This window comes from Microplitis mediator, chromosome 3 (genome assembly GCF_029852145.1).
Source record: "Microplitis mediator isolate UGA2020A chromosome 3, iyMicMedi2.1, whole genome shotgun sequence".
NCBI classification, from domain to species: domain Eukaryota; kingdom Metazoa; phylum Arthropoda; class Insecta; order Hymenoptera; family Braconidae; genus Microplitis; species Microplitis mediator.
In genome coordinates, this window is record NC_079971.1 from 6,159,778 (window position 1) to 6,181,904 (window position 22,127).

General features: G+C 29.0%; 1 protein-coding gene across 10 annotated transcripts in view; it reads right to left on the reverse strand.

Moving 5' to 3' along the window:
* Positions 1-17: 17 nt before the first annotated feature.
* LOC130664649 (RNA binding protein fox-1 homolog 2) overlaps positions 18-22,127 on the reverse strand; it is a 138,654-nt gene continuing 116,544 nt past the window's right edge. For 8 of the 10 annotated variants that reach the window (XM_057464671.1, XM_057464672.1, XM_057464665.1 and 5 more), the window contains 3 exons: positions 12,559-12,725; positions 10,172-10,235; positions 18-7,773 (listed from right to left, as the gene is read on the reverse strand). In XM_057464671.1, the coding sequence (XP_057320654.1) occupies positions 7,729-7,773; positions 10,172-10,235; positions 12,559-12,725 (276 nt within the window). In that variant the 3' untranslated portion in view covers positions 18-7,728. Of the gene's footprint in view, positions 7,774-10,171; positions 10,236-12,558; positions 12,735-22,127 lie in introns of all 10 variants that reach the window. The other 2 variants (XM_057464667.1, XM_057464666.1) reach the window with 1 other exon arrangement.

Here is a 22,127-nt window from a genome sequence, read left to right on the forward strand (position 1 = left end):
ATTATTTTTTATTTGTATTTTCTTTTTTTTCTTCACCTTTTACCATTTCATTATCCAACACATGCGTAAAAATAAATTTACGTAATTAATTATTATTATTATTATTAATTTTAAAGTTATTAATCGAGAATTAACTCGCCTTCAATATAATTACACTGCAATAAGCAAAATAAAATTGGCATAGCTGATTTTTTTTTTTATTCATTTACTATATACGCATGTAAATCAATTGCCATTGTGCAACTTGTTATTTAATTAAGTGCATTTTAAAATGGCTCGTATTTGTGACAATCGATTTTTTTTTAATTTTAATTTCATTGATTAATTAATTGATTTTTTTCATTTCAGTAAATTCACTCTTTTTTTTTTACATACACCCGCAATTTTATAAAGTATACATAAACATACTGATGTCATGGAATACCTCTCATATTTTTTACTCTCATTCATTTTTATGCTCAAAAAAACTTTTATTAAAAAAAAAATTCAATGCTGCCAATCAGGTGCGTATTTTTTTTTTTCAATAAAATTACAAAAATTTTAGGACTACTCAAGTATTACTGGCAATTATTAATTACTATATATTTATATACATTTAATTTAAAAAAAATTGTTTTAATTAAATCTTAAAATTATTGATGGCAATAATGAATTTATTCAGATCTAGTAAACTTATAATTAATATTTAAATAATAAAAATTAATTAATAAATTTGATTATTTTTTCAAATTAATTTGAAAGTAAAAAAAAAACAGTTTTATAAATATTTAATAATAATTAATGAGTAGGGAAAAGATTTTTGCCTTAATTTTGAAATTAATGGTTCATATGTTTGATATTACGGCGGAAATATTGGTTTTATAAAAAAAGTTTCGAAACAAAAGTTGTAGGAAATTTAATTTTGGAAAAAAATTGTCTGTTATGATTTTTTTGTACGACCAATATTTTCACCATAATTCCAAAATTAAGATTCATAATGAATGATTCAAATTTTTGATAATTATGAAAAGCTTAATTTTGAAATTACGGTGAAAATATTGGTCTTAAGAAAAAATTATAAGAGATATTTTTTGTACAAAATTAAATTTTGAACAACTTTTGTTTGCAATTTTTTTTTATACAACCAATATTTTCACCGCAATTCCAAAATTAAGATTCATAATGAACGGTTCAAATTTTTGATAATTATGAAAATCATAATTTTGAAATTACGGCTTTCGTATTAGTCCTATAAAAAAATTATAGGAGACATTATTTTCATAAAATTAAATTTCCTACAACTTTTGTTTTAAAAATTTTTTCATACGACCAATATTTCCGCCGTAAAATCAAACATTTGACAACATCAATCATTAGTTATTATTTTTAAATCAAAGCAAAAATCCCGACTCTATTAATGAGTAAATTAAATTAAATGAGATTCTCATAAAGTTGCCAGTAAATCTTGTGATTAAAAAAAACAAAAATTAACAATTAATTATAATTATAAATAATTACAATTATAGATGAATATAAATTTAATTGGGCAGTACCCTGACTCGTACACTAGGATATGTTGGTAAAAGATGTGTAATTACGTAGTCATGTTATTTATTGTTAAACGTTTCTACTCATTTTCTTTAAAATTTATATTTATTTATTTATTTATTATTATAATTAAAAGTTGACGGTAGTTAAATATTATTATTATTTTGTATCGGTGCGTATTATTGAGATTATTTATACACTGCGTAAAACGAGTCTTTATCGACTGGCTCGTCACAAATCAATTTATAATAAATTATTTATTACTATTTATTATTATTATTATTAATATAAATAATTAATAATCAATAGGCCTGTTATTAATTTTGAATTTGTGCGTAAAATAAACGCAATTATTTATTTAAATTAAATATATATATATTTATATATATTTATTGTTATTTTAATATCATTTTAAAATATGAGATGACAAGCAGTCAGCTTTTAATCTCCAAATTAATAATTTGAGCTTGACACTTAACTCTAATTTCTAGGTATTTTTTTTTTATATATCCTATTGATAGAGGTAATAGTCACGAGTAAGTATAAATTGTAATTACAGTACAATGTACATAATTTATTTTTTAAATTTGTCCGTTAATTTTACAATTTTATTTTTAAAAATTTAGGTAAGCGTTTTATTTATTTTTAAAATCTATTAATTTATTGATAATTATTACATAATATTTGTTTTTTTGTGATAATTATAACATTTAAATAATAATTACTGTTAATAAGATTCTGACGAACGTCGATAAAGAGTTAGAGAGCTCATAACATAAGGGGGCATCAGTCGTCTGGATTGTTTTTCCTGATCTATTGCCTACAATTTTTTTTGGAGATTAGAAATTTTTACTCAGTTGCATACTAAAATTTATTTTCTTCGGTTGTTGCCTACGGAAATATCAAATATGTAAATTAATTGCGTAGAAAAATTAATGCATTGATCTGATGTCTATGGAAAAATAATTCATTTTTAATTGATGACTGTAAAAAATCGGGAGTGAATGCGGAGTAATTAAGAATTTTATTTAAATTTGAATTCACTTGGAGTTCTGGAGTTTTTTAAAAATTCGGAGTAAATTCGGAGTGACCTGGATTTTTTTTAAATCCGCGTTCCGATCCAGAGTTTTAATATTAAAATAAATTCCCCTTCGGAATGAATTTAACTGTAAGAGAATTAAATAAATAAGCAGACATCCGCTCCGCATTTACTCTGGATTTAATCCACAAATTTTTTTTTAGTCTACTATTTAATTGTGTACCCAAATGAAAGAAATATTTAATTACTGCAGATAAGCTCCTGATTTTGCTGAGAAAATCAAGTACTTGAGGAAAAACTCTTCATATTCAAGACCGATCACTTGAGAAAAAAAATAGCAGATTTGAAAAAAAATCAAAACTACGTTAGTCTTCACAGTAGTATGACATACCCGGTCCATAATAAAATCCTGAGTTGAGTCTCATAGCCGATGCAGGAATAACCTGATCAGGTCACTAATTTTTAACAAAAAACTATCAAGTTTTCCGGTTACTTCCGCGGTTTTGATATTTTTCAGATCAGCTGTTTCTCAGGTAATTAGTCTTGAAATTTGATAATTTTTTCGAGTACTCAGTTTTCGCAGTAAAATCAGAAGCTTATCTTCAGTAATTAGATATTTCTTTGATTGGATACACAATTAAATAGACAAAAAAAATTGCGGATTAAATCCGGAGTAAATACGGAGGTCTATTTATTTGTCTCGCAGTTAAATTTACTCCGGGGAATTTTTTTAAATATTAAAACTTCGAACCAAAACGCGGATTAAAAAAAAATCCGTCACTGAATTTGCTCCGAATTTTTTAAAAACTCCAAAACTCCGTGAATTCAATTTTCATAAAATCTGCATTCAATCCCGAGTTTTTACAGTCATAAAAAAAAAATGAATTATTTCTCCGTAGACATCAGATCAGTGCACTAGTTTTTCTATGCAATTAAATTACATATTCAATATTTCCATAGGCAACAAAGGAAATAAATTTTTGTAGACAACTGAGCAGTAAAAAATTATAATATCAAAAAAAATTGTAGGCATTCAATAGACCAGCAAAAAAAATCCAGACAACCGATGCCTCCATAACATAATATATTTAAATAATTATTTGAGTTTACCTTTGTAAATACACGCATCACTTGACGAAAATCTGTTAGTTTATTTATTTAAAATTTTATTATTTATTTCTCTAAGTTGTTTACAATTTTTTTTTTAAATCTACATTTTATTTATTTATTAATAAACTTATTTATACTCATTAAAATTACTATTGTAAGTGAGTATGATTTATTATAACTCGCTAATTATTCATTACAATATTTTCAATCAGTGATTTGTGCTTGACACTATTTGCCTCATCATCATCATCATTATTATTAATTATTTATTATAATTATATATTTACAAAATTGGCAATTTTCATTTCCCGCCAAAAGTTAGTTTTTTTATTTTAAAATCTCATTACGCTCCACTGAAATTATTTATTATAATTAATAATGAAAAGTTATTTTACTTTAATATTTAACTTTGTATCTGTATATTTATTTACTTTTTTACTTTATAATCTACAGTTAATCTAGCCTAGCGAGATTATATTTAATTGTAACGATATCCCTAAAATCTTTGTCATATTTGGCTATTTCACACGACTTTATTTACTCATATCATGTTATTTTGTTTATTTATCAGCAACACATTCAATAAATCTCTCACTCAACACACACACGAGCGACTAAAAAAAGTCTTATGATAAATCTTTACTTATATTATTTTATTTCAACAGAAATATCACTCGCTTTTATTTTAAATTCTCATCTTTCGTATATTTTGTTTCATTTATTTATTTGTTTATTTTTTTTTTTCTACTGTGCGTTACCAATTTCCGTTTAATCTCAATCCGTATGAAGTTTACTCGTTACAGTTTAATCCGCGGCACCGTGAGTGAATTATGAGGATGCTAAGCGCATTTAAATCTCTGAACAAATGTCAGAGTCGAGATGTTTCGCGGATAATGGATTACTCTTATTACCAACGAATTTACTTTGCGATACAAATTACTAAATAAACAAACAAACAAATATACAAAAAAAATAAAAAAAAAAAAAAAGATTATTTTCAAGTGATTTGTTCAATTGCTCACTGAAAAAAAAAAAATTTTAATTGTAATTTGTAATTAAAAATTAATTTATGGTTTTTTTTATTTTTACTCTCGTGTAAGAAAAAGTTTTCAAAAGGATCGTGATAGTGAACTTCAAAAACGGAGACAATTTTGAATTTTAAGGAGAAAATTTTTGGGAATTTTAAAAATTATAAAGTGAAAAATTTATGATACTGAAATTAGCCGACGTCTAATAATTTTTGGATTTAAAAAAAAACGATAAATTATGAAAAAAAAATGCACTTGTAGTCTTAAATTTTCTACATATTTTTATGTATATGTGCATATTTTTAGTTTTTTTTTCTCCACATTTAATTGTTAAAAAAAAATCAAAAAAAATTTTAATTGTCTGCTAACTTCAGGATCGTGGAAAATTTTCCGGTGAAAGTTTTTTTTTCGGTTTTTTTTTTTAACAAAAATAATTTGATTTGAAAATTTTTTGGGTTTGAAGAAAAAAAAAAATAAGGAATTAATTGGGAATTAAGAAAATTTTTGACTTTTACTAGAATTATTCAGGTATGAGGAAAAAAAAAAAATTTATGAACATTTTTTGTTTTATTAAAATCTTTTAGGGTCAGTTTTTTTTTTTGACTTTTTCAAAAATAGTCCGAAAAATGATTGGAAGTAATGAACTTTTTATGAACTCACAAAATTGTCAATTCAAATAATTTTGCTAAAAAAATTTAAAAAAAAAAATAGAAACCCGCAGGAAAAAAAGATACTGAAGTTAGCCGGTCTAAAAATTTTTGGATTTTTTTAAAACAATAAATTACGAAAAAAAAACATTTAAAAAAATTGCACTTGTAGTTTTTTAAATTTTCTACAAGTGCACATTTTTATTTATTTTTTTTTTAAATTCATTTATCGAAAAGAAAATCCGAAAATTGCTAATCGTCTTTTAACTTCAAAATCACAAGAAAATTCCGCACTAGTATAAAATTTTGACACTTCTTATTATTTTAAAATTCCAATGATCAACTCAAAATTAAAAATCCTCTCAATTTTGGAAGTTCATCCATAAACGTTTTCGTAACAAATTTTTTTACACGAGCTATCAAAAATTACGTAAATAATAATTACAATTATACTAAATAATAAAAACATGTCATGTAGGCTTGACTTAACTAAATGAGTAAATAAATAATTGTACATACATTTGAAAAATAATATTATTTCATATTCCGACACTTACGTAATTTATGGTTTTTTTTTGTTTTATCATGGATACAAAATTTTTGTACAGAAACTCTTTCTAGACCGTACGCACCAACTGAAAGACCGTCAGTATCTCGGTCCAAGAGGCAATTGAACAAAATGAGACTCTTAAAATATATATATAAAAAAAAAACTATCATATAAATAATTACAAAAAAAAAAAATAATAAAAAGCAGTAAACATTAAACTGTAAACGGTAGAGAGTATAAGTGACTAGACCCTGTTTACCAGAATCCGGTACGTACAGTCCAGTATTTTTTCATTTTATTTATCAACTATTTAAATACTTTAATTAATAAATCAGTATTTATATTTTTATTACGTTTCTGTAACACACTAACGTTCTATTGTACCTAGACGTTTGGTTTTTTTGTAAACCTACACACATATTTGGCATATAAATCTACCAACTTACACACAAAGTCTTAATATTAATTACTCTAGCTACCTAAATATTTCCTTGTAATTTTACAATAATAACTTTTTTTTTTAATTTTTTTTTTGTTCATTTAGATTTTTTTTTGTTTTTGTTTTTTTTTTTATTATTAATTATTATTATTTTATCCCGCGTTCGTAAAATGACAAGCGATTTCATGGAGAATCGAGTGCTGCTGTGACATGATTTTAATATACGCGAGATAATTAAAAAAAAAAAAATAAAAATAAAATAATTACATTCATTATTTATTATTTTTAATATTAATTATTATACACAGGTAATATTTATGATTAAAAAACGAATATCTCATCGATACTCGATATTCAACTATATTACAATTTGGCAAATGATTTTGTTCGATTTAAAAAAAAAAAAAAAATTAATTATCACATATTGTCATATATTTATTTATATATTAATATCAATTATTCTTGTATAATATTCATATTTTATTTAAATAATTTATATATGTGTATATATATAATGCGACTGGAAATTCATATAAATATGTCTGATTTTAAACGATATCTTATAGATATATATTAATATATGATAATATGTGATAATTAAATCTATGAATGGGATAACAAGTGTACAATAATATATATAAATATGAATAAATTATAAATACGAAGAAAAATAATGGATATATCGAATCTCCTTAGCCTCGGACTTGAGTATAAATTTAAAAAATTTATATTTTAATCTGTAAGTTAATCAGTGATGAAATTAAATTCGGTTTTATGTTATATATTATATCGAAATGTCGTTTTTATTTATCGGATGGATGACAACGTAAATTCGTAATGTCACAGGCACGTCACCCCGGCCACGAACGACTGTCACTTTACGAAGCGAGCTGTCAATTTAAATTTAAATGATCCACGAGGTCGCATTAAACCGATTCAATTTTCTAACCCGCCGATCTCGATCCACAGTTTGCTGGTTTTACACTAGCGGTTTTGTAAAATCGATTGTAAATCGAAATCCACTGGCATCATCAAATCCACCGCCATCGCTGCCCGTCAAATTTTGTCGGCTTTGTTGTCGTTAACGTACGTCAACTCGTGGTCATCTTCATTAACTGATGTGAGATGGTACTACTGCTGCTGCTGATGATGATCGACTTGAACGTCATCGTCGTTGTCATCATCAACGTCATCTTGACCCGATTTATTATCGATTTATTAGTGCGCTTATTACTTATTTTAAAATTTAATTTTTTTTACATGGACTTCGGGGATACTAAAGAGACTTATAAAGAAGAGTTTTGTGTCTCGAAGATTAATTATTATTATGGTCATGAGTTGCTCGAGTATGTGATGAAATAAACTCCTGTAGGAGGGCTGGGTAGTTTCTAGTAGGGTGTAAACCTGTTGTAACCACCTCGATACACCGTCGCCTGAAAATTTTATACAAACGTTAGTATCGATTTTATTTTTCATTTATTTAATGGAGATATTCATTATTTATTTTAGGTATCAACCAGACTCTGTTACTTTAATTATTTAAATTTCACTCGATACCCATCAAAAAATTTATGCTTATCATTAATTTTTTTTTTCTTTAATTCATTAACTTTTTAAGGATCGTAAGTTTGATATTTTATTTTTATTGAATAATTTAAAAACTTTGAATCTCTAGTTTAAGATGATTTTAGATATCAGGGTACAGAACACGAGGGCGTATAAAAAAAATTTTTATGACGGGTAATTTTTTTTTTTATAGAGAAAGAAAAATAAAATAGTATATTACACTACAAGGGAAGAAAGTTGAAATTCCTGCCCTGTGTGATATGATGCCCGAGGCGAAGCCGAGGGCATCATGACACACAGGGCAGGGCTTTTAACTATCTTCCCGTGTGGTGTATACGATTTTTCTTTATACCTGGTCGAAAGTACGTTTATTAATTACATTTTTGAATACTATAAACAACACAACCACGTTCTGCCTTCAGCTGACAGGTCGGCCATGTTTTTTTTATTTGCTCCCTATTGACGCGCCTCTTTCGGACATACATAAAACTTTAATTTTTTTCCGTCTCCCTTTTTTTTTTTTGTTGCGTTTTTGATGCCTGCCCCGCGACATTTGAAAGCACGAGCGAAGCGAGTGCGTCTGGTCGGCGGGGGCAGGCATCAAAAACAAAACAAAAAAAAAGACATAATTATACTTATAAAAAATAAAAATAAAAAATAATTATTTTTTTTCGAAAGAAATAAATTTATGCCTATGAACAAGATTTTTTTCCTGCCAATAAATAATATATAAATGAATACATAAACTTTCAATAATTAACCTCGCCTCTGCATCAAAATCTTTTATCACCTCATCCTCGTCCATAGAGTCATAAGATGATACTTTTTCAGTCATTTTATTATTGCAAGTACACTGTTTACTTAAAATATCACAAACAACGAGACACAAAAAACACTGACGTACATATAAATAAAGCAACGATCTATGATGTTATCGCCAAAAATTTTATTGATAAAGTGGTAGACGTTCAGTAGATGGCAGCAGCCGGCTGTTTCCGTAGGCACGAAAAAATTTTTTGCTCCCGGCGATGTAAGTGGGGCGCGTGTAACTCCACTAGGAGAGGGAAATGAGACTTTAGGCCTTAAAATTAGGGAGGGAAGTGCGTACTTTCGACTAAGGGATAAAGAAAAATTCTTTTTCTTTATCCCTTAGTCGAAAGTACGCACTTCCCTCCCTAATTTTAAGGCCTAAAGTCTCATTTCCCTCTCCTAGTGGAGTTACACGCGCCCCACTTACATCGCCGGGAGCAAAAAATTTTTTCGTGCCTACGGAAACAGCCGGCTGCTGCCATCTACTGAACGTCTACCACTTTATCAATAAAATTTTTGACGATAACATCATAGATCGTTGCTTTATTTATATGTACGTCAGTGTTTTCGTGTCTCGTTGTTTGTGATATTTTAAGTAAACAGTGTACTTGCAATAATAAACTGAAAAAGTATCATCTGATGACTCTATGGACGAGGATGAGGTGATAAAAGATTTTGATGCAGAGGCGAGGTTAATTATTGAAAGATTATGTATTCATTTATATATTATTTATTGGCAGGAAAAAAATCTTGTTCATAGGCATAAATTTATTTCTTTCGAAAAAAAATAATTATTTTTTATTTTTATTTTTTATAAGTATAATTATGTCTTTTTTTTTGTTTTGTTTTTGATGCCTGCCCCCGCCGACCAGACGCACTCGCTTCGCTCGTGCTTTCAAATGTCGCGGGGCAGTCATCAAAAACGCAACAAAAAAAAAAAGGGAGACGGAAAAAAATTAAAGTTTTATGTATGTCCGAAAGAGGCGCGTCAATAGGGAGCAAATAAAAAAAACATGGCCGACCTGTCAGCTGAAGGCAGAACGTGGTTGTGTTGTTTATAGTATTCAAAAATGTAATTAATAAACGTACTTTCGACCAGGTATAAAGAAAAATCGTATACACCACACGGGAAGATAGTTAAAAGCCCTGCCCTGTGTGTCATGATGCCCTCGGCTTCGCCTCGGGCATCATATCACACAGGGCAGGAATTTCAACTTTCTTCCCTTGTAGTGTAATATACTATTTTTTTATTTCCGGTACCGTCCCAGGAACCATAAGAACGAGGAGAGAAATTTACGGTAACGGTTTTTTTTTAAAAAAGTGCAACGATTAGAAAAAAAAATTTTTTGTCTTTTTTCCCGGGTGCCAAAAGGGCGTAAAATTTATACGCCTTCGTAGTTTTTGTAAGACGATATATATATGTGTATTTATATAAAAAGTAACATGATAAATTACCCCATAATTTGTCATGGGTCCAATGCTGTGTCCAAGGTAAGGATCTGCATACTCACGGCCGTACCTACAGGAAATAAATTTACGGGATTAAAAAAAATTGAATAGTTTGACTAATAAATAAGCTATTAAGGATTTATAATATTGATGATGGAATGGAGTAAAAATATAAGGACTTTGGATACCAACACTCGTACATATTTATATATCTTTATCAGGACACTCAATAATATCATCAAAGCTCCGGCTACGCAACGCTCGACCGCGTTTTACACTCGCTCTGAAAAGGATTTAAGGAAACTGGTAAAAAAAGGACTTGGACAGTAGGTCACTGTTCTAGGTCTCTGTTTAAATCTTAGATAATATCAAATCTGGAGTAATAGGCGTCTTGATCTCCAGACAATATATCCCCGTGATAAATTATTATTGCATTTTTTGGGAAATTCCTTTATTTTTTAACATTTTTAAACTTATTGTTGGGTTTTAAATATTGGTCAAATTTTATTTGAATAAACAGTAGAGTACTATTGCAAATACTGTGAAAAAAGACATTGTTATATATACCCTAGCGGTATGAAATATATTCTGGAACCACTCTGGAACCAGAGTCAGAATGGAGGCAGTGTTACAATTCTACTCACAACATCTCTGCTCAAGTGAAGTAGCTACAACTCTACTCACAGTTTTTTATACGCAGGTTTAACGCTACTCAGTTGTATCCTTACTCAGCTACAAATCTACTCACAAAGAATTGCTATTTTATCGATAGGCTAAAATCCGTGAGTAGAGTTGTAGCTGAGTAAGGATACAACTGAGTAGAGTTAAACCTGATTAAAAAAAAACAGTGAGTAGAGTTGTAGCTACTTCACTTGAGTAGAGATGTTGTGAGTAGAATTGTAACACTGCCAGAATGGAACCATACTGATTCCAGCGCGGTTTTGTGCCCTTTTTTAAGTGTGATACCAGACTGAAATCAGACTGAAACCAGATCATATCCAGAGTATTCCCAAAGTGTATTCAGAGTAATTTTTTTTTCAATATTAATTTACTCTGAATATCTTCCGGTTTGAGTATGTATTCACTCTGATCGAACTCTGGAAACATTCTGGAAACACTCTGGTATCAGTTTGGTATTCACTGTGGGTCCATAACGGTGTCAGTATGTATCCACTCTGGATACTTTCTGAAAACACTTTGAATTTACTCCGTATCCGCTGTGAAAATACTCTGGGTTCACTCTCGAAAAAGGGCACAAAACCGTTCTGGAAATAGTCTGGAGTCCGTATGGTTGCATCGTGTTACCCGAATATTTTCAGTGTATCCAGAATATTTTTAATACCGCAAGGGTATATATATATATTAGACTGTCAAGAAAGTCGACTATTTTTTTTTTCAAAAATTATACGAAAAATATTGTTTAAGGAGATGAAAAAAAATACTGTAAAAATTTATCCAAGGATATTTTGTCCAAGAATTTTTTTCCCAGGATATTTTGTCCTGAGAGTATTTTGTGCTGAGTTAGGTAAAAGCTCCTATACCCGCTCACTTTTCATTGGAGTGAGATTAAATCACTCAATATAAATTAATAAATAAAATGAAAAACCAGATTTTTTTTTTTTATAGTTATTTTTTGAAGTTTCGAGTATTAGAATAAAATTTAAGTTTGAAGAATAATAGAGATAATTAATTATTATTAATTTTTAAAAAAAGGTCCTTGAGTGTGCCCATAGTCGCTCACTAAAAGTTGTGATGTGCCATTACTCGACCAACACATGGCCCTATAGTCGCTCAAAGACAACATCAATTAAGCTATGATAAGTTTATTGATTTGGACAAATAATTTATAAATTATACTACTTTAGTCTTTCATAATATAAAATTTCATGAATTTTAAAAATGTATTTAATAAGATATAGTTGCAACAATTCTTAAAAAATTTGACGTATCCTAAATTTAATCTAACGAATGAACGTTAAAGTAAAAAATGCTCGGCTGAGCGCGATTTTGAAAACAGTCATTTAATTTAAATTTATAATCTATTATAAAATAATTTGATACGTTATATTTTAATATATTTAGATTCACAAATAATTATTTATCAATAATAATATTTTTAGTTGTAATTTTTTTTTATAAAAATTATAAAAAAACTCTAAACAGTTAAAGTGAGCGACTAATGGTACTGAGCGGGTAGAGGGGCTTTTACCTTATATTTCATCTAAGAATATTTTGTCCTGAGATTATTTTGTCCAAGGATATTTTGTCTCGAGGATATTATGTCCGGAGACCAAAACGCTTAAAGCCAAATCTGGTTAGTAAGTTCGGTATAATAATATGTCATACAATTTAAAAATAATATATAAAAATAAGGGATATTGTGGTAAACTTACCCCGCAACTGCGGCATATCCTGCGACCGGTTGAGCTGCTGCTGCGGCCGCGCCGTAAGCTCGTGCAGCCACTGCTGTATATGTTGCTGCCGCTGCATAAGTCGCCTGTTGAGCTGTCGATAACGGGGTCTTCAAAAGTGGCGATGCCGCCGCGGCTGCTGCTGCTGCCTGTAACAACCACAATCCGCCATGCAAGCTCAAGCAAGCTAGATTCAACTAATTTCGCGTAGGGCGTATCAAATAGGGTATAATACAAGATTCAAGTCAGTGTGATATTAATCATACACTTGGAGAGTTGTTCTTCTCCTTATTTAGGTATTTTATGAGTCACAGTACTTTTTAACCCCATAAATTATTATTATTATAAAGAAACAAATTTGACGTTACGTTTTTAATTATTCAATTTTTTATCATTTCTAAAACTGTCTACTATTTTTTTTTATTTGGAAAAAAAATTAATAAATTTATTTTTAGTCATTGAAAATAAGACTAAAATTTTTTGAGTTTAAAATACTTCTTACTTTTTTCATTAAAAATTATCCTGCAATTTAGAGTAATCCTGGGATGTTACAGAGTTGGATAAAAAATTACTACTTTTTGTAACAATTTTTATTCCTCTACAGCTAATAAATATACTGCAATTAAATACATTTTACTCATGGCTAGATAATTCTTTATGCTGCATAAAAAATTATATAATCTGGTGATACTTTACTCAGCAAACGGACAATAGTTAACCAATTACTGTCACTGTTTAATTTTGATGTATCAATTTTAACTGATAAGTATTCAGTTCTACCCTTCAACGTACTATTATTTTTGATAGACATAATTATAATAAGTTTTATAATCTATTAAAAGTTCTTTGACTCAGAATTGGGGCACACTGTAAAAAATTTGCGGAGTGAACGCGGATTAAATCAGAGCGAATGTGGAGCGGATGTATTTATTTAACGCCCTCGGAGTAAAATTAACTCTGAAGGAGAGTTTATTTGAATTTTTAAACTCCGAATCGGAGTGAATGCGGCTTTAAGGGCATTCTCAGTGCCCCCCACTTTTTAAAAATATGCAATGACTTTCCACTGTCATAACAGTATTAAAATTTTATTAATTAATTAAAAAAAAATGAAAACCTTAATTGAAAAAAGGACAACGTAGTCGTAATTTCGTTGAGATATAGAATTTAAAAAAAATTGTTATGACGATTTTACTGAAATTTATTCAACGAATTTTATTTAACTCCTAATTGATATCAAGTGTAAATAATTTTTTTAAAATCCATATATCGGCGAAATTACGACTACGTTATCCTTTTTTCAATTAATGCTTTAATTTTTTTTTTAATTAATTGATAAAAATTCGATACGCCTATGACAGTTGAAAGTCATTGAAAATTTTTAATTAAAATCTAGGTCACTCCGAAATAATTATGCAGGAAAAACAAACTCTCTATTGACTCCGTATGCGGACTGATTGTTTTTCACTCCGAAATTCCGAATGACGGAGTGAATGTGGAGCGAATGTGAAATTTTTTAATACCCTACGAGTAAAATTCACTCCAAAGGAGTTTATTATAATTTTGAAACTCCGGTTCGAAGTGAAATTGACTCCAAAAGAAGTTTATTTTAATACAAAAACTCCGAATCAGTGAATGTGGATTTAAATAAAATCCCGCTCTCTCCGAAATAACTCCGCTGAAAAAAACTCTGAATTTACTCCGTATGCGGAATGATTTTTTTCACTCAAAAATTCTCAGTGACGTAGTAAATTTGGATGTAAAAAAAATCCGAATTCACTCCCGATTTTTTACAGTGTAACTGCTGGGTAATCAACGATAATCTTTACTTTGAAAAACTTTAATTTCTTCTCGATATTCTGTCTCTCCTCGGTGCAGCCTAACAAATATCCACAATAACACGAGTAATTTTAATTAACCACCTCTCGCTTTATCAAATCGACTAAAAAAAATGACCCATTTTTTTAAATTTACATAAATTAATTATTTAATCAATACTCTGCTAATATTTATTAATTAAACTCAACATTACAGTAATTAAAATTTATCAAATAAATTTTTTATATCTGTCATGACAAATAAAAATCTATAAATTATATCTTGTAAAAGCTGACATATTTTTGTGGCCCCTCTTCCCCCATATGTTTAATTTAATTATTCTTTAATTCTGTAACTAAATACTTCATGAATTTAAATAAAAAAATTACGAAATTAATATCGGTTATATGATTAAAATAAATTTAAACAAATTAATAGCAAATTTTATGATACTTAATATAAATTTTATGAAACACGGTCGTTTTTATCCATAACCCGCGAACAAAAATTAAAATTCCGAGTATTCATTTCACCGGCAGTTACGGGTAATTATTATCCTGCCTCTCCATGAAAATAATCTGATTATTTTTACCCATGAAAGGATAAAATTTAACAAACAATAAGTAATAATTAATTGAAAGTCATCATTTCCCAGGCTCACTCAAATCGAGGGTAATTTCCACCATAATTAGTACATAAATATTTATTTTATCCTCTTTATGTTTTTTATTTTACTTTCTATTCACAAATTTTGAATATTAAAAATAACGAATGATAAAAAAAGTAACATCCAAACAAAACTTTCCTACAATTATCAAAATTTTTTCCAAAATACTAATGCTATTTTAAATAATTATAATATTTTATACTAAAAAATCGGGAGTGAATCCGGATTTGATTTAAAACCGAATTTACTCAGAGTTCTGGAGTTTAAAAAAAATTACTCCGCTAGAAAAATAAGCTCCTTATTTACTGCGTATACGGAGTAATTTTTTCTAAAACTCCAGAACTCCAAGTGATGGAGTCAATAAGGAGCAGACTGTGTATTTATTTGATGTCCTTGGAATAAAATTCACTCCGAACGGGAGTTTATAATAATTTTTAAACTCCGGTTCAAAGTAAAATCGACTCCTACACGGAAAAAAATTTATTGTTGCTGCAACAGGATTTTTTCCTGTTGCTCCAACATGGCTGTCTCCTGTTGCAGCAACAGTAAATTTTTTTCTGTGTAATAAAGGGAGTTTATTTTAATACGAAAACTCCGAATCAAAGTGAATGACTTTAAATGAATTCCAGTTTTTACTCCGGAACTCCGAGTCCGGAAGTCAGTAATCACTCCGAATTAACTCCCAATTTTTTACAGTGTACACGTTTTAATATATATTCAAATTTTAAATGCTCTATAATAATAACAACAACCAAATTAAACCCGTAATTAAAATGTATATAATATACAGTGGTACAAAATAATAATAATAATAATAATAATAATAATAATGTTCATGCTTTTGATCACAATAAAAAACTCATATAAAAGGTGATCGTGCGAGTTTTATGATTTTTTATGTAAATAATTTATAATGCACTACTCATATTGATTTTATCATTAAAATAGTTATATATATTTGTTTTAATCAGATATTAACTATTTTCTACCTCCCATACTTATAATGCGTATTTCGTTCGCTCAGTTTATTTTTACTTCTATTTCTCTCTCTCTCTCTCTCTCTCTGCCCATTTCCTCCTTTAAATTGAAAGACTAAAGATTTTATGGGGATTTAAAGTTTGTGTTGGCGTGAAAACCAGTTCCACGCGATTATCGGAAGTAATCTCGGACAAGGAAAACCGCTTAACCGGAACCGTTACTCCCGCCCACTTTTGTTTCATATTTACTCTGCGGTCATACCCCGTCGGCAAATGCATTTCCTCACCCCAAGAGATTGAACCGTCAAGTCATTTGATTTACACGTTTTAGCATACTCTGTATTATAACTTTTTTAAAACAAAAAAAAATATTGTATTACTACACAGTTAGAAATTTTGTGTATTTGTGTTAAAAAATTATTTGGTTCAATTTTTGGTGTTAATTCAACGCAAAACGCTTGTGTTATTTTACTTTAACTGATTTTTTATGTTAAATGATTAGAAAATCTGTAATGTAACAAATTTCTTGTGTTATTCGAAAATTAACACAAAATTTGTGTTGTTTAGCTAAACATTCCCGCGCGTTTCTTCATTACTGTAACCAAGCAAAGTATTGTAGCAGCACTGTCTGCAAGGAAACTCGGATTATAATTGATTTACAATTAAATATAATCATAGATAACTTTAATATTTTAATGATCAGGTTCAATGATTTTTTTATTCTCATCTTACGGGAGGGTAATTCACAGCTCCATTTTTTAGAAAAATCACTGAAAATCGAACTAATTGTTTGCTAAATTGACATCAGTTGTACTAAGGGTAGATCAGTATACTTGAGTTGGCTAGATTGTGTGCTTATATTTATTTGTTAATTTTAACACCAAAAGTCTGTTAAATTTACACAAATTATATTTAACATAAATTTGTGTTAAAGATTAACATAAACGCAATATGTTGAATTAACACTAAAATTTGTGTCGACCGTTTTCCCCACACAATTTGTGTTGAATTTAACACAAAATCTCTAACTGTGTAAAATAAATTATTTTTAACTTTCGGTGATTTTATTAAAATGTCAATTGAACGGGATTTTATTTCAATCTGTTGTTCAGTAATTCGTTTACTTTATACTGTGGATCGCGTTAAATAAATTAAATATACTGCTGCAATGTTTTTAAATTGTTTTCCATACAACGAAAAAATAAAAAAAAATAAAATTATATTTATATGAATATACATAAAAAATAAATAAAAGTATGACGTTAATCAAATAATAAACTTGTTACTCTTCATAGTCGTACGTAACGTCATTTCCGTTAGAATTTAATTTTTTCAATGGCTGACTAAACCACGACCGTCTCTACTTGAAAAATTAAAATCCCGCCAATTCAGAGGACAACAAATCTCATATATTTTTATTTTAGATTTTATTATTATTTCTTATTTTTTTTATCGTTTTCGAATTATTTTGTTTGTTTGGCTGTTTGTTTGTTTGCTTGTTTGTCTGTCTGTTAGAAAAGTACGGAAGCAATAAATTCTCATAGTTGTTTACCGGTTATCGTGGAAAAAGCCCGCTAATAACTTTTCGCATCTCTACTACGTGAGTACTACGTGGTGTATAAAAGTGTATATATATATAGAGTAGTCCGAGAGATATTGAAGGAAGGAATGGAGAAAAATAGAGTAAGAATACACAAGTTTTGGAATTGAGTGAGTGAGTGAAACTGTTCACGCGCTTAGGGGATTGAAAACAGGAGGACGATCTGTCTGGCGCCACAAACTTTTCTGCGCTTTAAAGTTTACTCTGTTATTCGTAAATCGCCAGTAAAACGTTGAAAATACTTATTTTTTATTTTTGAAATAATACAAAACTTATGTGAAAGATATTCAACTTACTTTTACATACTAAGAATGTCACAAACTCTTGAACTATCGATTTTAAAGTATTTAAGAAAGTCAAATCGTAAACTTTTATTTTATAATCGCGTTTACTTTACGAAAATATATTTATAGCTTTTATATAATAATATCAAGTCACTAATTCCAAAAGGACATATTTTTATATGCATTTTTGGATTGGGAAACTCTAAAACCAAAAGGGCGCGAAATTTTGTTTCAATTTTGAACTGTACAAAAAGTTCAAAAACGATTGGCAGTGAATAAAAAATTATACGTCCCTTTAGTTTTAGAGATTTTTATAATGCCAAAAAGACCCGGGTCGAAAATTTGATCTGATTGTAGTCTACTTAGATAGTATTTGGTCTGTCTTTAAATTTTGATAGAAGTTTTGCGATGTTTTCGATCTACGATCAAAAACTGGGTACTGTAAATAATAGGCAGTAAAAGTCTGATTCTGGTCTGGGTAAACAAAATAAGGCAAAATATTTTGAGAAAAAAGTCTGATTTTGATCTACAGGCGACCGAAATCAGACTAAAAATTATTGAAAACAGTCTAAATATGGAATAGTGCGGGCGAAATTAGATTAAATTTCTCATTTCAATTGATTACAATACAAATAAAAAGTAAATTTGAATACAAATAACTTAAAATTTTTATTTGATTTAAAACAGATCAAATTTTTCGACTCAGGGAAGTATAAAAATATAAGTCTTTTCGGAATTAGTAACGCGATATTTTAGTCGGTGAAAAAAGAAAATTTTCTTTTTGTAACGAAAATTTTTGGTAAATTATAAGCCCGGGGAAATTTAATCTACAATAAATATGATAAAAATATAGAGGACCTCGGGCCAAAATGAGACTCAATTTTTCGAACAGAGTAAAATTGTTTTTCATTAAAAAATGATCATTTGCGATTTACAAAAAAATTTGGAGTAAGCTCGGACAGTGCCGCCAATTTAAAATTTTGAAATCTAAAAAAAGCTCACTTTGAGGTAAAACGGGCCACGATTCTAAAAAAAATTTACTAAAAATTCTAAATCAACTTCCCCCATCTTTTTCTACAACCCGTAACTAGGAATTTTGGAAAAAAAAAAAAAACACAAATTTCCGTTTCATTTTGCCCCAAGTTTCCCTATAATACAGAACTTTTTCTAGTCCAGTATAACTCGATTTGTTTGAATACGCGAAAGTAAACTAATTTTCTCAAGCTTACGTGCAAGTCGCGCGTGACCTTGTTTCTCGGGGACTCGAGACTGCCATTTATCTTGGTCGACTGTATCGTTTAACCCCCCATAGTTTAGCCACTTGCTCAGTAAAGTAAAAAGGATACTTTTTATTTATAGTTTGAATTGCCGCGGGAATGAATTGAGAATGACGTCGATTACACTTGGATTTATCTTTGAGTAGTATCTAACGATTCATGCTACTATATATATAATATATATATTTATATAGATAAATACATACATACATATATGTAATATTTACACATCGTTATTTCTAGTCGGACAACACCAAGCAAACTTCCCAGAGAATGTGTAAATATCAGTGATGTTTGTTGGACATGTGAGAGATGGGGATTGTGATGTGTATCGTGGATGCGGTTGGTTAGAGGCCCGGAAAGGTTTCAGTCTCTCGGTACATCGGTGGACAGCTAAATTCAAACAAGACATGACTAGAGATATAGTATGTGTGTGTGTTTGTGTGTGTATATGCAGATAGAGGGTGGATGCACAAACCCAACGCATTAAATTTCGTAACACGTATAGTAGTAGTCTATACTAGAATACAGTTGAGTACAATATATACGTATATATATAGCAATAGATACATATGTATGTGTGTATGGTAACGTAAACACGGTTGCCCAAAGAGTAGTGTCAGGGCGAGCCTCCTAAAGCTCGTGAACCGAATGGCGGGCTAAACAAAACGGAATATTGGAGTAGATTGGAAGTCAACATGAGATCAAGGGAGCTGAACCAGTATGCGATAATATTATTTTTAACAAATTTTTTTATTCTTTCACAACGTTCGTTTATTTTTGTCTCGGTAATTAAATTATAATTGGTAATTTTTTTCACGTTTAAACCGGCTTTGAGCTTTTATGAAAATAGAGATTTACGATTTGACTAAAAATTATTCAATTATTTTTCACTGTACCTGCATGGGAAGTTTGAATTCCTGCCCTGTGTAGCGGGACAAAAGTTGTACTTTTTTATTATGGTATAAATTAGCGCATGTGCTGTTTTACCCGCAAACGGAGGCAAAAATTCAAACTTTCAGCGGCAGATCTGGTGAAAAATAGTACACACTCTATAGGAGTATACTTTTCTCCCTTAGTGCGTAATATACTATTTTATATCAATCATTAATGACTTGATGACGTAAGTAAATATAAAATTTCAAAATTTGAATTATTGATTTAAATTTAATATGACATTTTGAAATTATTATGAAAATGGTTCAGTGAAAAACAAATCGATGGAATGAAAATGTAAGTAAGAATGTAAATTAATTTTAAAGACAGTTCAGGCCATGCGTAATTACATTAAAAAATTAATTATTATTTATAAAGATTTAAAAAAAATTATCATTAGAAAATTTCTCACAAATTTTAATTTAAAAAAATTACGCGCTTCAATTACCCCCCGAGTCGAAATCTAAGGCATACTTTGAACCTAAACGAGCATTAAAAACCTACATAAGACTTCTTAAGACATAATCACTGTAAAAATTTGAAATGAACCAACTTAGACTTACAAAAGCTTGAATTGAACCTCTTTAGATTTATGGAGGCATGAATTAGACCTACATAGCCATAAATCGTGAAACGAACCGAACTAGACTTAACAGAAGGAAGTACTTGCAAGGAATACTACAAAAAAGTAAGGTTATAAAATTCGCGGGCTACTGGAGAACTGATGCAAGTGATCCAGTCATCTCTCCAGTGGGTTAATGACACCCACACTCTAAAACCAAGTGTGTAGTCAAAATTAATACACTTGCCAAATAACATTGAAACGCCATAAGCAATCTATAGATATTTAATACACCGTGAAACGTGTTTTGAATGACTACAAAAAACTATAGTTTTGCTTATGGCCTTAAACATAGAACACATTTAATATGTATTAAAATAATACACTTGTAACACACTTGGTTTTAGAGTGCAAGGGTGGATTGGGTCCTACAGGCAGCCCGGGACTAACAGAGGGTCGATTTAAAAAATTCTAAGGCTAGTAAAAAATTGCTGTAAGTGATCCTGCGATTTGATCAGTACATTAATGATATCTAGCAGTGAAATAGGACTTAGAAGCAGCCTGGGGCCAATAGAGTATCGGTTCAAAGAATTCAGAGTTTGTTCGTTTCACGATACATGTCTTTGTAGGTCTGATTCATGCCTCCAGAAGTAAGTAACACCTACTTTATACCTATATTTTTGTACTTGTGATTTAGTTTCAGAATTGCTTTGAGATTTGAAAAATATGAAAATCAAGCCTTCAAGGCTTAATCAAGCCTTTGTAAGCCTGATTGACTTCAGTTCAAATTTTTACAATGATTATGTCTTAAAAGTTTCGTGGGCTTTCAATGCTCATTTAGGTTCAGTGTGCTTGAGATTTCGACTCGGGTCATTGTGTAACATCTGCATTAACAACTTCAAAATTATTAAATTTTATAATTGAACTTAAGCTTAAAGTTTAAAAAAAAATTTATTCTAATTGTTTAGCTTTGAAATTAATTCATTTTTTGGTAAATAAAGAAATAATTTGTGTACTTAAAAAAGATTAATTGGTTTGAAGTATTTAATAAATTACTTAAATAAGAACATAAATATTTACTATTAGTTTTAGGGTATTAATTATATATTTAAAAAAAAAGGCATGACCTGAACTAACTAAATTATAAGAGTAAACATAATTTAATTTATTCAATAGACGGCACTACTTCAACTCTCTTGAAAAAAAAGATAAGGAAAACTAAATATTTTATCTTGTTTATCTTCAAATAAAGTCTCGAAAAACAATAATAAGGTTTTTTAATGATACTCGAAATATTATTTAAAGTCTATTCAAACTATTTATACAAATCCATTCATTAACTTGTTAATTAAAAAGTAAAGATAAAAAATTTATTAATAAAGTTTGTAAGAGATGTTCGTAGTATTTTTATTCTCTTAATTTTATTTTTTTTT